This window comes from Takifugu flavidus, chromosome 13, assembly GCF_003711565.1.
Source record: "Takifugu flavidus isolate HTHZ2018 chromosome 13, ASM371156v2, whole genome shotgun sequence".
NCBI lineage: Eukaryota > Metazoa > Chordata > Actinopteri > Tetraodontiformes > Tetraodontidae > Takifugu > Takifugu flavidus.
In genome coordinates this window covers 6,050,262-6,062,359 of record NC_079532.1, presented here as the reverse complement: position 1 = coordinate 6,062,359, position 12,098 = coordinate 6,050,262, and the positions used below count along the sequence as shown (strand labels likewise).

Below are 12,098 nucleotides of genomic sequence, written 5' to 3'. Positions count from 1 at the left end.
AAGGTCAGCTCTGACTCTTTTTCGTGCAGCGCCTCGCCTCACGTCCTCTGCCCACAACATTTGTCTGGATGTCGGGCGGGGCCTCGGCAGGGCGCTATCACAGCCAGGCCCCTTGTTCATTCATCAGCTCTGTCTCAGACTGTGTGGGTGTGTCGGGAGCTGGGGGTCCTCTCCTCTCCCTCACCCCTCTCTCCCCAAACACCCACCCACTGTCTGTCTGCTGACGTGGCCCGGGGTCGTTCTGGGCCCTGGCCCTCGGGCCCCTGTGTGTGTGTGACATTCGCCCCTCTTAACCCCATGGTGATGTGTTATCGGTGGGATCTGCGCCTGTCTGTGTCTGCCAGGGCCGCTAGACGCAGGAGGAAACAGGATGCGAGAGGATCAACTGTAATCTCACAGCGTGCTTTGTTTCACACAATCCCAGGCCGATCACTGTATTCTCTACATGCAGGGCCGCCACTGGACATTTACATGTGCCAACAATCACAGCGCTACTGGCCCAATTAGGTGAGAGCTCGACGAGAGGAAGAGTTAGCGGGTTAGTAGCAAAAAGATGTGGGTAGGATGAAGCAGATATCGAGGGGCCTGGAGCTTTATCCGCGAGTGTGATGGGTTTTAAAGGAGGTTTTTCTAACGTAGCTCAAAAGGGAAAGCATGTCATCAGTGGCATAGTTGACGGGGTGATTACAGCCATGACTGTAATGATATAAGGCTCATTTATATCTCAGTAAATATGTTTCCACTGAAGATGAAACAAAGTCAAACGGAATCCAAATTAAGGAAAATCCTCATCATTGTCCTCAAATGAACTCGATGATTATGTGCAGCGCGCACAGGCGTGCCTCTCCAGATTCAAGCAGGTGAGGTCCCAATTGGGCCACACTATTAGGATAAAAAGGGAGGGAAGGAGGATTTGTGCCTGTTTTAGCAAGTCTCGGTATTCAGGCGAAAAAACTTTCTCCACCTCAGAGAGATCAAGGAAAAAAGGATGCTTTTGTGCATGTGTGTTCTGCCAGCCCCGTTTTTCTGTGCCTGGGAGGCAGATTACCGACATGCTCAGCATTTAACACCAGCAACAATGGATGCCATTATAATTGTTTTAGCTTTACATCCCAAAGCTGTCCCATTATGAATTAAGCAGGGGTCCATGCGATGAGCATCCCTACCAGTGTGTCACTTCTAACCCCCGAGAATGTGGAGCCCAGTTCTGGTTAAACAATATTGTTTTATTGTACAGGAACAAGGCTGTGCTAATTCCTCCTGTTGCAAACCTCACGGACCACAACTCTGCCTATAATTTGCTGTCAGCATATGTTCATAGCAACGGCACATAAAGCGGAACGGAAAACAGTAGTAGAATGATCTCGTCACTTCAGCTCAGGGATGGGTATACAAAGAAAGGGGTTTTCCTTCAACTTTCTTCCCTTAAACGGGGCCCCGGACTCATAGTTCCAGCACTGGGTGGGTTTGGATGGAACTTCAGCATTTGGGGTGTAATGCACTTATTAAATACTCTGGATACACAGTAGTTTACAAATATAATACTTTAAATGTGTGCTCGATATCACTTCCAGGTCTTTTTTTTGCAGTTTTAGTAGCATGATTCACAGTTTCAAATTATCTTCATGGAGAATAAATAAGCAGACTCACTGTGAAATGTAGGGAGACTGAAGCTCACTGTGAATAATAAACTTTCAACACATTGCAAGTGCTTGTCAGTAGTTAAGAAAGGTCCAGCTGATTGGAAAAAAGCTCGCTGTCCTATTTGTAACGCACGGTCAGTCAGGTTCACAACTGTAAGGACTTGTGGCCACCAGCAGGTGACACTTTCCTCTTTGTTCGCTGTATCGAGGTATTTGCCTGCGACAGGATGTCCCTGTGCCTAATGGATATGAAACTCCAAAACTTGTTGTGTTGCTGGGATGTAATTCTTATGCAATCCAATCCTCCTCTGTCCCTGGGGTGTGAGTGCATGTCTGGGATGAGGGGCCTTTAAAAAGCTTTCCCCTTCACTGCTCCACCAACAGGCTTGTCTTGTGTAGAGAGGCCATTCAGCTGCACTGCTGGGTTCTGCTGCTGTGTGTGTGTGTGTGTGTGTGTGTGTGTGTGTGTGTGTGTGTGTTCTATTCTGGCTTGGAAAAAACCCCACCAGTATTCCATCCCAAGCTACTCCTACTCCTCCCTGGTTAGATATGCAGTATCTGTTAAATATTCCTTTCGTACTCTTTGGAATCAGACTTTTTTATGGAGATACTATGACATTGGGCTTTCATTTGCAATGTGATGAAGATGTAAAAACTGAAAAGGTAAAACTATATCACATTAGGAACAGCACATATGCATTTCTCTCAATTTACATAGCTTATATGCTTAAAGATTGAAAATCCTGGTGCAATGTGTGCTCATTGTCATTGATTCAACATTTGTTCTCAAGGTGATTTTTTTTCTGCCAAAAGACCCAAAATGCATTTTAGATTATTTATTTTTTATGTTGAATCTCGCTCGAATGGGTCTGGCAGCGTCAGAGCCCCGCTGTGATCTGAACAAGGTGAAACCTTGAGGATGGGGGCAGCGCTTCTCTGTACAAAAGAGGAAGGAAACTAGTGTGTAGTTCACAGGAACTGGCTGGCGTAGTCGAGTGCAAACTGCATTGTGTCATGTGAAATTTGTCTCGTGGTTTGCCTGCCTCCAGCTCTAAACACAGATTACTGTCTTCGTGGCAAGCCACCACCAACAGATGCGTCTCTTTATGTCCCACTTTGAGGAGACTGTCAAAAGATTTGACGGCATCTCAGCGGCGATGTGGCCAGTGAACGTGACGCCTTGGTCCCTTGTTCAGGAACTCTTCTACCTGTTCTTAAAGACCCATCTTCTTTGCTTTTTTTCTTGGATGGTACACTAAACACTTGCCACTAAACTCCATTAGACATCTGGTTTAATATTCCACCATTCTTCTCTCCTGGATGTTTCCAAATTCATTGAGGTTTTTCTGGTCACTCCAATTTTCCACTGGCAGCCAGCGAGGCTATCCCAGGGTGGTTCCTCCTGGAGGCCTGTCAGTGCTTTCTGCTGCTGTTATGGTGCATTTGCTCCAGATCTACACCAACCACACAACTGCACAGCATCGAGGGACCTTCCATTCCTGAGGGAGTCAAATCATGTTTCACACTCTGGGTCTGACACGAGAACACGGCATTGCTGATTAAATATCAAGCTCCTTAAGGTGCAGATTTTCCTTTTTTTTATACTCCAAATTTAACCTAAAATCACCTTTTATGCAGAATTCGGTATTATTTTTTTCTTTTTTTGCTGTGCATAAATTTGAATTTGGGATATGTTGTTGAGCAACATTAGGAAACTGAATGAAGCAATGCTCCCTTAACAAGGCAGCACATTTTTAAGCACTTACAATCCCCAGAACAGAGAGAGCTGAAAGGAAGACTTGAATGCCACAGTTCCCTGACTCTTAATTGGCTTCTTTTTGTCTAGTGAAGAGAGGCCCTGGCAGTGCCAGTCTCATCAGGAGGTGGCAACCGAGAACAAATCCCATCATCATCGTTTTCCCCTTGAGCAGCACTGCTCAGTGCTCCCAGAAATGGGCATATATCCATTGCTGAGGGAGCCACCCTTCCTCTGGAAACGGCCTCCATCCATTTTTAAACTTTGCATTGACTGTGTTGCTGCGTGTGGATGCTTTTTAGCAGCGCACATGTGCGAGGAGGGTAATCGGGGCGAGCTGCTCGGTGTAAGCGTGAACGCGCTTACGTCATGGCTGCATGTCTGTGTGAGGTGAGGGCGGTGCGACGATACCGCAAGCTAGTGGTGCACGGCTCTGCTGCTAACCAACAAGGCAAGCGGTTGTGAGTCAGCCCCTACCAGGCAAACCTGTGGCTACGGACTTTGCTCTACAGCACCAGCGCCAAGATAGGAAATGAGCAGCTGCTTGGAGTGTGAAAGTGTCCCCTGAGACTTGTGCATAAAGTCCCCCAGAGGAAATAAGAGGAAATTCAATCAGACTACTGTAAAATACTACATCTGAAGGGTTTATGTAGTAGTAATTTATGCAGATTGCTTTTTAAATGCTGATAAAAGAAGCATGAAATTAGGTAATAGACTGATACAAACCCCAACATGTAAGTGAATTTTCGCCTCTTCTGGTTTCTGTAAAGCAGTGGAGCCTGCAGGCCAGGCCTGCTACACTGGTAAAGTGTGGGCTTGAACTGGCTGCTGTGGTGGTTTGTTAAATCCAGAAAGGTAAAATATGCAATGATTTTATTTGTAGTTACACTTTAAATACCTCAAGCCACAGTTTCCCTTCCTTGTGTCACAGCATTTTTCTTCATTCCACTTGTGCACTGATGCTGCTGATGTTGCACATGTCCCAGTTTGACCATATTTGGACATAACAGCTGTTCTATAAATATAGATTTCTTCCAAATGTTTGCCATATATTTCTACTGTATTCATTTTTAACCGATGTGTGTCATTTAGCACCATATTGTCACTGGTTTCAACTTCATTTATTTGATTTTTTATATCAATGGTGTCTGGAGCCCATTAAACATATTTTTCTGCTCAATCTAAGCCATCTTTTTAAACCCAAAGGATCTCAAATCAGTTTGTCTCAGTAGATTACACAACACACATTAAAAGACTTACAAAACAAGCCTCTCTTCTCTGTTGCAAAACTTGTTTCTGCCAGTTGCATCCAGACTGGGGGTTGTAATAGCCCACATTCAGACCAGAGAAGGCCTTTTAAGCCAGCACTCTGTAACCATTAGGGACACAGAGAACTCTGAGTTCTCTTTCTCTTTCAAATGTGGCATCAATATCTCAAGGAGATATTAATCTCTGTTCCATTGTGTGGAGGACTTTAGGCATGAAAAGTTACACCCAATGTATTAAGTGTAGCTTCAGGTCAGATTCATTTAGGACTCAAACCTATTAAGAAAGAATAGAAAAGAATAATGGCTTTACCTGCCAGCATTTCAGATTTACATACTGCACAGGCAGGAAGAGCGTGTTGCTTAGCTGCTGGTGTTATCTTTGAGCTACCTGGTATTTGCTCCCCTTTCCTGAAGGGAGGAGGTGGCAGAACCTGCAGACCCCAGCTGTTCATAATGTGGGCAGCAGCACAAGGTGCTCCTGTAGAGGAATTCAGCACTTTGGACAGCACCTAGACCAGCTCTCCCCACGCTGGAATTCCAACACTGTGCTCTTGCAGACTGGGCTCAAGGACTTTGTGGTCGGAAATATGACCACATTTCTACCAAGGTGCAGGAGGGAAGCTGTTTAGAGGAGGGAAACGGAAATTGGTAGCTTGGCAAGATGATGCAGCAGACACGGGACAGTTCAAGGTCAGAGGTGTGTGTTAATGTTTGTGAAGGACCATCGGAACATCGAGTGGCCGTATAATCCTTTCAGGGGCTTCTGCATCTCCTGAGGGTCTTAATCTGCTGCAGGGTGCAGAGGAAATCTTTGAAATAAGATTGAAGGAGTCATATTATAAATATAATACCAGAATTATCCCTTGGTGTAAAATTTTCCGGCAGATAATGGCGATATAGCTCATCGCAAGGTTCTTAATGTTTACCATCCAGACTGAAGAGGCTGTTTTCTCTCTTTCAGGCAGTCGGGAAGCCGCCTTCACGTATGCCATCACAGCAGCGGGAGTGGCTCACGCCATCACAGCGGCGTGCAGCCAGGGCAACCTGAGCCAATGTGGCTGCGACCGGGAGAAGCAGGGCTATTATAATCAGGAGGAAGGCTGGAAGTGGGGAGGATGCTCCGCCGACATCAAGTATGGAATCGAGTTCTCTCGCCGCTTCGTGGACGCCCGCGAGATCAAAAAGACCCCGAGACGCCTTATGAACTTACATAACAATGAGGCGGGGAGAAAGGTACAGAACTTTTTGGGAGGGGTGGGGCAATTATTAATTTAAAATCTGTTTAAAAAAATAGAATTTAACCACATTATCATCTGCAGTATCCAAAATATATCCAAACATTGAGGATCCTCATGATAATGTGGGTGTGCTGGTTACTAAAGTTTCAAAGAGTAGATTCATATTTGTGTGTGTGTGTGTGTGTGTGTGTGTGTGTGTGTGTGTGTGTGTGTGTGTGTGTGTGAGAGAGAGAGAGAGAGAGAGAGAGAGAGAGAGAGGGGTATAAGGAAGAAAAGAGATGATGTTATGTTGACAAATGGATCTAATTAATAAGCTGGGCTTCATCGTGTCCACTGGGAAAATACGGTTCTGGCTAACAGTTGCCAGATGGAGCGTTGCTATTCTTCTTTGCAGTTCCTTTCCTGAAATTACAAAGTGTAAAGCAGGACCAGGACATTATTGCAGTTCTCTGCACAATGCAAAAACGTGTCACTGCCATTCCACTGCATCCATTCAGGGTGTGACAGCGGCCCAACAGTGCTGACGTTAGCAGACTGATTCCTGATGGCGTCATGCTGGGAATTGGTGGCGCCCCTGGTGTCACTCTGGGGACTGTAAAATCAGTTTGTACACATATGCAAAGGTGACATTATATTTACAAAATTATTCAATTTGAATATGTCTTCATTTTAGAATCGCCATCAGGGGGTTAACTGATAGTTACTGAGTTGCTCCCTACATGAAGCTACCTGTCGAGACTCTAAAAACAATCCACTTCTCTTAAATCCCAGTTCATTTCACCTATAAAGACAGCTAAAATAAATGTTTGACAGCAAGGATGAATTATAACTCAATACTTTTCCATGTGTTTATGTTGCCATCATTTTGAAGCCTATATGTCATTATTTCACACTGTTTCACAATGCCGGAGAAGGACCCACTGTTGTTTCAAGCTGATAAGCTGATTAAATGATTGATAAGCTACATAATTTGAACTGAAAACTGTAATTAACGACGCGTCTCAGCAGTATTGTAAGAGCTTTCTTTCATCTCGTATCGTGACTGCGTGTCTGACGAGTAAACTTCAAATGGGGATGGAGTCACGTCAGTTTAATTAGTAACAGATCGGAGGCTTTGATGGACAGAGTTTAAGTAAATGTTTCCATACATTTCTCAGACTCATTTCACCCAGCATTCTCTGTGGTTTTTATGTTATACATTTTTGGAAATCCTCTGGCTCAATCAACATCCAGGGGGAAATCGATAGCTGACCCTGGCTTTCCCAAGGTCGTTTTTTGGTTTGTGTTTTTTTAAAGGGGGAAACTGGTAACACATGAGTGCACAGACGACACAAACAGATAGTGAAAAACACTTGTGTGCACTTCTTAAGTGACAGAAATGATGTCTGTGTCACCCGCGGGGCGCGTTGCCAGGAAAAAAGCTGCACTGGAAAAATGCCCCGCCAGAGTTACAATCTCATACAGGCATGACATGTGCTCTGTTCGAGCAAGTCAAAGGTTCCTAATTTAGTTAGAGGAATCATGTCGGGACTATTACCGATGTGTTAGCACGATCCGTTGAAACTCTGCCCCCACTTTTCCGGGATGCACAAAAATATGGAGAGGTGTTTTTGTCTTAGGGCTTATTGGTTTTTGAAATGCTGGGAACGCTGCACAATGTTTCCCATATGCTACAGGATTAGGCAGTAAAGAGGAGACTTGCTGTCCTGTGCACCATATGTTGGAGATACCCTCAAAGAGAATTCCCTGGAACACTATAGATATACAGTGTTGTAATTAAAATCTATAGTACATAAACATCTCTTTTACAGTTAGTAGATGCAGCGACACAGTCATTTCTACTTTAAACATCAATATGAATGATAGTTTTATAAAAGTTGTTAGCATTTTCTCTGACCATATATTTCTATGGGGGTAAAAAACATTTTTTCTGCAGGGTGGAGCGATTTCCTCATTTTCAGGATATGCTGCGGCATGTCATCCACGACTGAAGGTTCACTCATGTTAGGATTTGTCTACCTCGCAGTGCCTGTGTCCCAAATACCATTGGCACACCACTGAACGCCAGCAAGAAATACCTGCACATACAGTATATGCAGCTTTGGAAAATAGAAGGTGGAGAGGCTACAGGAGGACATCGCGAGCTGTCAGACAAAATGATTTATCCAGAAATATTTCACTAATTTGAGCAGAGGTGCTGTAAGGATCTTTCAGAAAACTGGTCAGGTGTTTAGGACTCGTGGTTTTCATATTTCCACGAGGATAGATGTCGCACAGGTGCAGAATTGCAATGGAAGTGCTTTGAAGTTAATATTAATTACATAATAATTACGTTAAACCCTGAGTAAATCCAAAAAAGGCTTTATATTTCCAAGGCTTAACAAACCTCATAATCAGCAGATATAAAGTCATGTAGCTTCTAGTTCATGTTGTTTTTTCCTTTTCTGCAGGTACTAGAAGAAAGAATGAAGCTTGAGTGCAAGTGTCACGGCGTCTCCGGCTCCTGCACCACCAAGACCTGTTGGACGACGCTACCCAAGTTCCGCGAGATTGGCTACGTACTCAAGGACAAGTACAACAACGCCGTGCACGTGGAAGTAGTCAGGGCGAGCCGACTACGCCAGCCGACTCACCTCAAGGTGAAGCAGACTCAGGGCTACCGCAAGCCCATGGAGACAGACCTCGTCTACATCGAGAGGTCACCCAACTACTGTGAGAAGGACGCGGCCACGGGGAGCGTGGGCACCCAAGGACGTCTGTGCAATCGCACGTCGCCTCATACGGACGGCTGCGACCTCATGTGCTGCGGCCGGGGCTACAATACGCACCAGTACACCAAAGTTTGGCAGTGCAATTGTAAGTTCCAGTGGTGCTGCTTTGTCAAGTGCAACACATGCAGCGAGAGGACGGAGGTGTTCACCTGCAAATAGGGCCGTGAGGCGTCGAGCAGGGGGCTGAACGAGGACTCGATTTAGGTAAAATTGTGACGTGGACCAGTGGGAGATTTGGATCAAAGAATGGAATTAACTCTATCAGCTATTCGTGGCATTGTTTTGCACAGCAGAATTATTTCTTTACAGAGAATAAATGCTAAATATCAGTAGATAAGACCCAAACCTTACTGTCACGCAGACATTGTTCTCATGTACTGGTGTATCCGCAGTCAAGTCGGGACTACAGCTGACACACAAAAGCCCTCGCTGGGAACTGTGCGTTGCACTCAGATTTTAGAGACTACAATGGAGGAGGAACACGGTGACCTTGGAGGTGCGGAAATCGACAGCAGCCGATGTGGCCGGGACCGGGAGAGAAACCAGCTAATGGATTTTGTCACATTTTCACTAATTGTGAACAAGAGTGAATCGTCACAATGAATGAAACTCCCCAGGCTGGCTGGGGGCTGACGACAGAGATTTGTAGAAATGAAGAACATTTTGTACGTATGGTGTGTTGGGGAGCGCCGAAATCTGGGCAGAGGTTTAAACCCTCTGCTGCCAACTGGAATATGGTGGAGTATTTTAGTTTTCCAGTCACACTGGAACTGTCTGTTCTGAACACTGAAAATAAATTGTCTATTTATGTTATAGTATCTTAAAACAAAGCACTAACGGGTAGAGATGTCTTTTTTTTGTACTAAGTGTAAAGAAAAAAAAAACCTTTTTAGAAACTGACTGAAGATGTGTTTCTATTAGAAAAACAAATCCCTGACACATAACCTTTTTTCCCCCCCGTTAAGGTTTCATTGCTACCGGTGTGTTGACAACAGCGACCGTTCCGTGTGTTACACATTCAACATCATTTTTCCTAGCCTAGTTTGTTTGCAGTCCTTTCACCTTAAACAATATCATCTAGTTTACGTTGTTGCTATTGCTCAAGTTTAGATTATAGTCGTCAGAAAGCAGGACTCTTCCTCTACTCATTAAACGTGAAAGTGATACATTGTTGTCGAGTGCTGCACTGATATTTTCTATTCAAATTCAACCTTTGAGTTCTAAATAAACTCCCATTTGACCCAGTTTGGCAGTTCATTGCTAACGTGTCCTGTAGCAAAACTGCGTAGCATCTCAACAGAAAGATAATTGGGATCATACGGCTCAACCAGCATGATTCATGGTTACAATAAGCTGTAGATGAAAACTGATCTTTCAAAACAAAGCTACTGAGGTCCGATGTACACCTTTTTGCAGTCCAGATATGAGGGTTCAATTGTTATGGGAAATATTCAGAATCTTTTAAATTTTCCATTATTTTCCTTCGGTGAGGTGAGTTTGTACATAAAAATGTACAAACTGTAATATCGCACGAACATAAGTATTCAGACTCTTTGATGGAGGTCATTTAGGTGCCGTCCATGTCTTCCGTTTGAGACGCTTTTACATCTTCTTCAGTGTCCAGTTGTGGTGAAAAACATGGATTGAACCTGGTTCTTAAGGGAGACGTGTGCGGCTTGTAGGGCACATCTGACCTAAAACAAGACCCGTGAGGTCAAAATAGCTGCTTGCAGAGCTCAGAGACAGAGCAGGAGCAAGACACAGATCTGGACAAAGCTAGAAAAGACATTCTAATGCATTCATTGTTTTTAAAAGCTTAGTGGTCTCCATGATTCTCATATGAAAGATATAATCTGACTAAGCTCCACAGATCTGTTTAGAGCTGGAGAAAGTTTCAGACCGACAACCACTGCTGCAGGTCTGCACCAAAACTGGGTTCTATGGCAGAGTGGACCGATGGAAGATTCTCCTCAGTGAAAAACACATGAAAAGGCTCCAGAGAGTTACAGCCTGGGGAGGGGGGGGGGTCAGGTGGGTCTTTATAAATACACTCAGTTTAGTGCAGCGCTGCAGTCGTGGTTATTTGAAACTTATTCCATCTCCAAACAGCATCTCTGGAGCTCCTTCTAAAGAAGACTGAACCATCTTAAAGATGAACCAAACAAATGGACGGCACCTACATGTGTACCAATGAAGGGTCTGAATACTTACTGTATGGTCATGCGATATTTCAGTTGGTTTTTCTGCTAATTTGCGAAACCTTCATAAATGCTGGGTTTAGGCGTTTCCTCGAGAGGTCCTGAGTGTAGATCGATGAGGAATTTATTTATTTTTAAGAGGTCCTGAATATTTTCGGCACCCATCGTACCTGAAAAGTGTTTTATAGTATTCACAGTGACTCAAGAAACAGAAATGATAGGGAAAAATTTAGAGCAAACAGATGCGCAAACCACACTAATATAAGGAATAAGCTGTCTTTAATAATTCTTTGGGATATTTTAGTAATCAGGTACAGCAAGTACACTTTGGTGGGAATTTTCAACTTTTAATTCAGTTGGTAGACAAATCCCATTATTTTACTCATGCAGTTATGGGAAAAGTTTTGATAAAGAAGATATAATGCTTTTAGCAGCCAAGCTATTTCACCCAGCTGAGCGATGCTAATTACAGCACGACTAACTGTCTGTGAATGGACTAGAAAAAATGCTCCTAAGAATGGGCTGTGGTGTCCTTTATGTCAGAGTATTTGTCAGAAGACTCAGTACTGGCTATTTAATTTAAATCTTGACTATAAAACCATATGTTGCGTGGTTGTGTGAGGTTTACAGGTCTCACAGGCTGGGTTATGTTCAGTTTAACTTCAGAATGTATGAGGTTGTTAACGTTTGCACATTTATAATTACAATGATTAGAATTATTATTATATATTTGTAGCCCATTTTCCCGAACTCTCTTTTAAGTATTGTATGGGCGTCAGTGTTCTACAGTTTCAGTAATGATGATTTACGTTTTTGTACATTAGTAGGTTTCCCAATTTAACCAATGAAAGTAACTTATTAAAATAACATATTCAGCATAGCGTATAGCCACATTCTGATATTTATATTTTTGGAAATTAATACACTAAAAGACAAACGCTTTTTTCCAGAAACAGACATTGTACATTTTTTCTGTCAAAGCATAAATGTCATTTTGGGGGTTCATTTGCTCATATTGATTGTTCAAAAAGAAAAAAAAACAGCTATAATTTCCATAATTTGTTTTGATGGAAAGCACACATTAAATCAGATCATTGTGCATATCAAGATCTGAAGCTGAGCTTTATATGGAGGTCTGTTATTCAAACATTCCGACCACTCTTAATATAGTTACTGGCAAATGCATTAGGAAGCATAAATCATTAAAAATCAAATATGAATCAA

At 43.4% G+C, this 12,098-nt stretch overlaps 1 protein-coding gene across 2 annotated transcripts in view; it reads left to right on the top strand.

Moving 5' to 3' along the window:
* The window catches only part of wnt7bb (wingless-type MMTV integration site family, member 7Bb), a 24,246-nt gene extending 12,148 nt beyond the window's left edge, over nt 1-12,098 (top strand). For both annotated transcript variants that reach the window (XM_057052187.1, XM_057052186.1), the window contains exons 3-4: nt 5,629-5,900; nt 8,356-12,098. In XM_057052187.1, the coding sequence (XP_056908167.1) occupies nt 5,629-5,900; nt 8,356-8,835 (752 nt within the window). In that variant the 3' untranslated portion in view covers nt 8,836-12,098. The remainder of the gene's footprint in view (nt 1-5,628; nt 5,901-8,355) is intronic.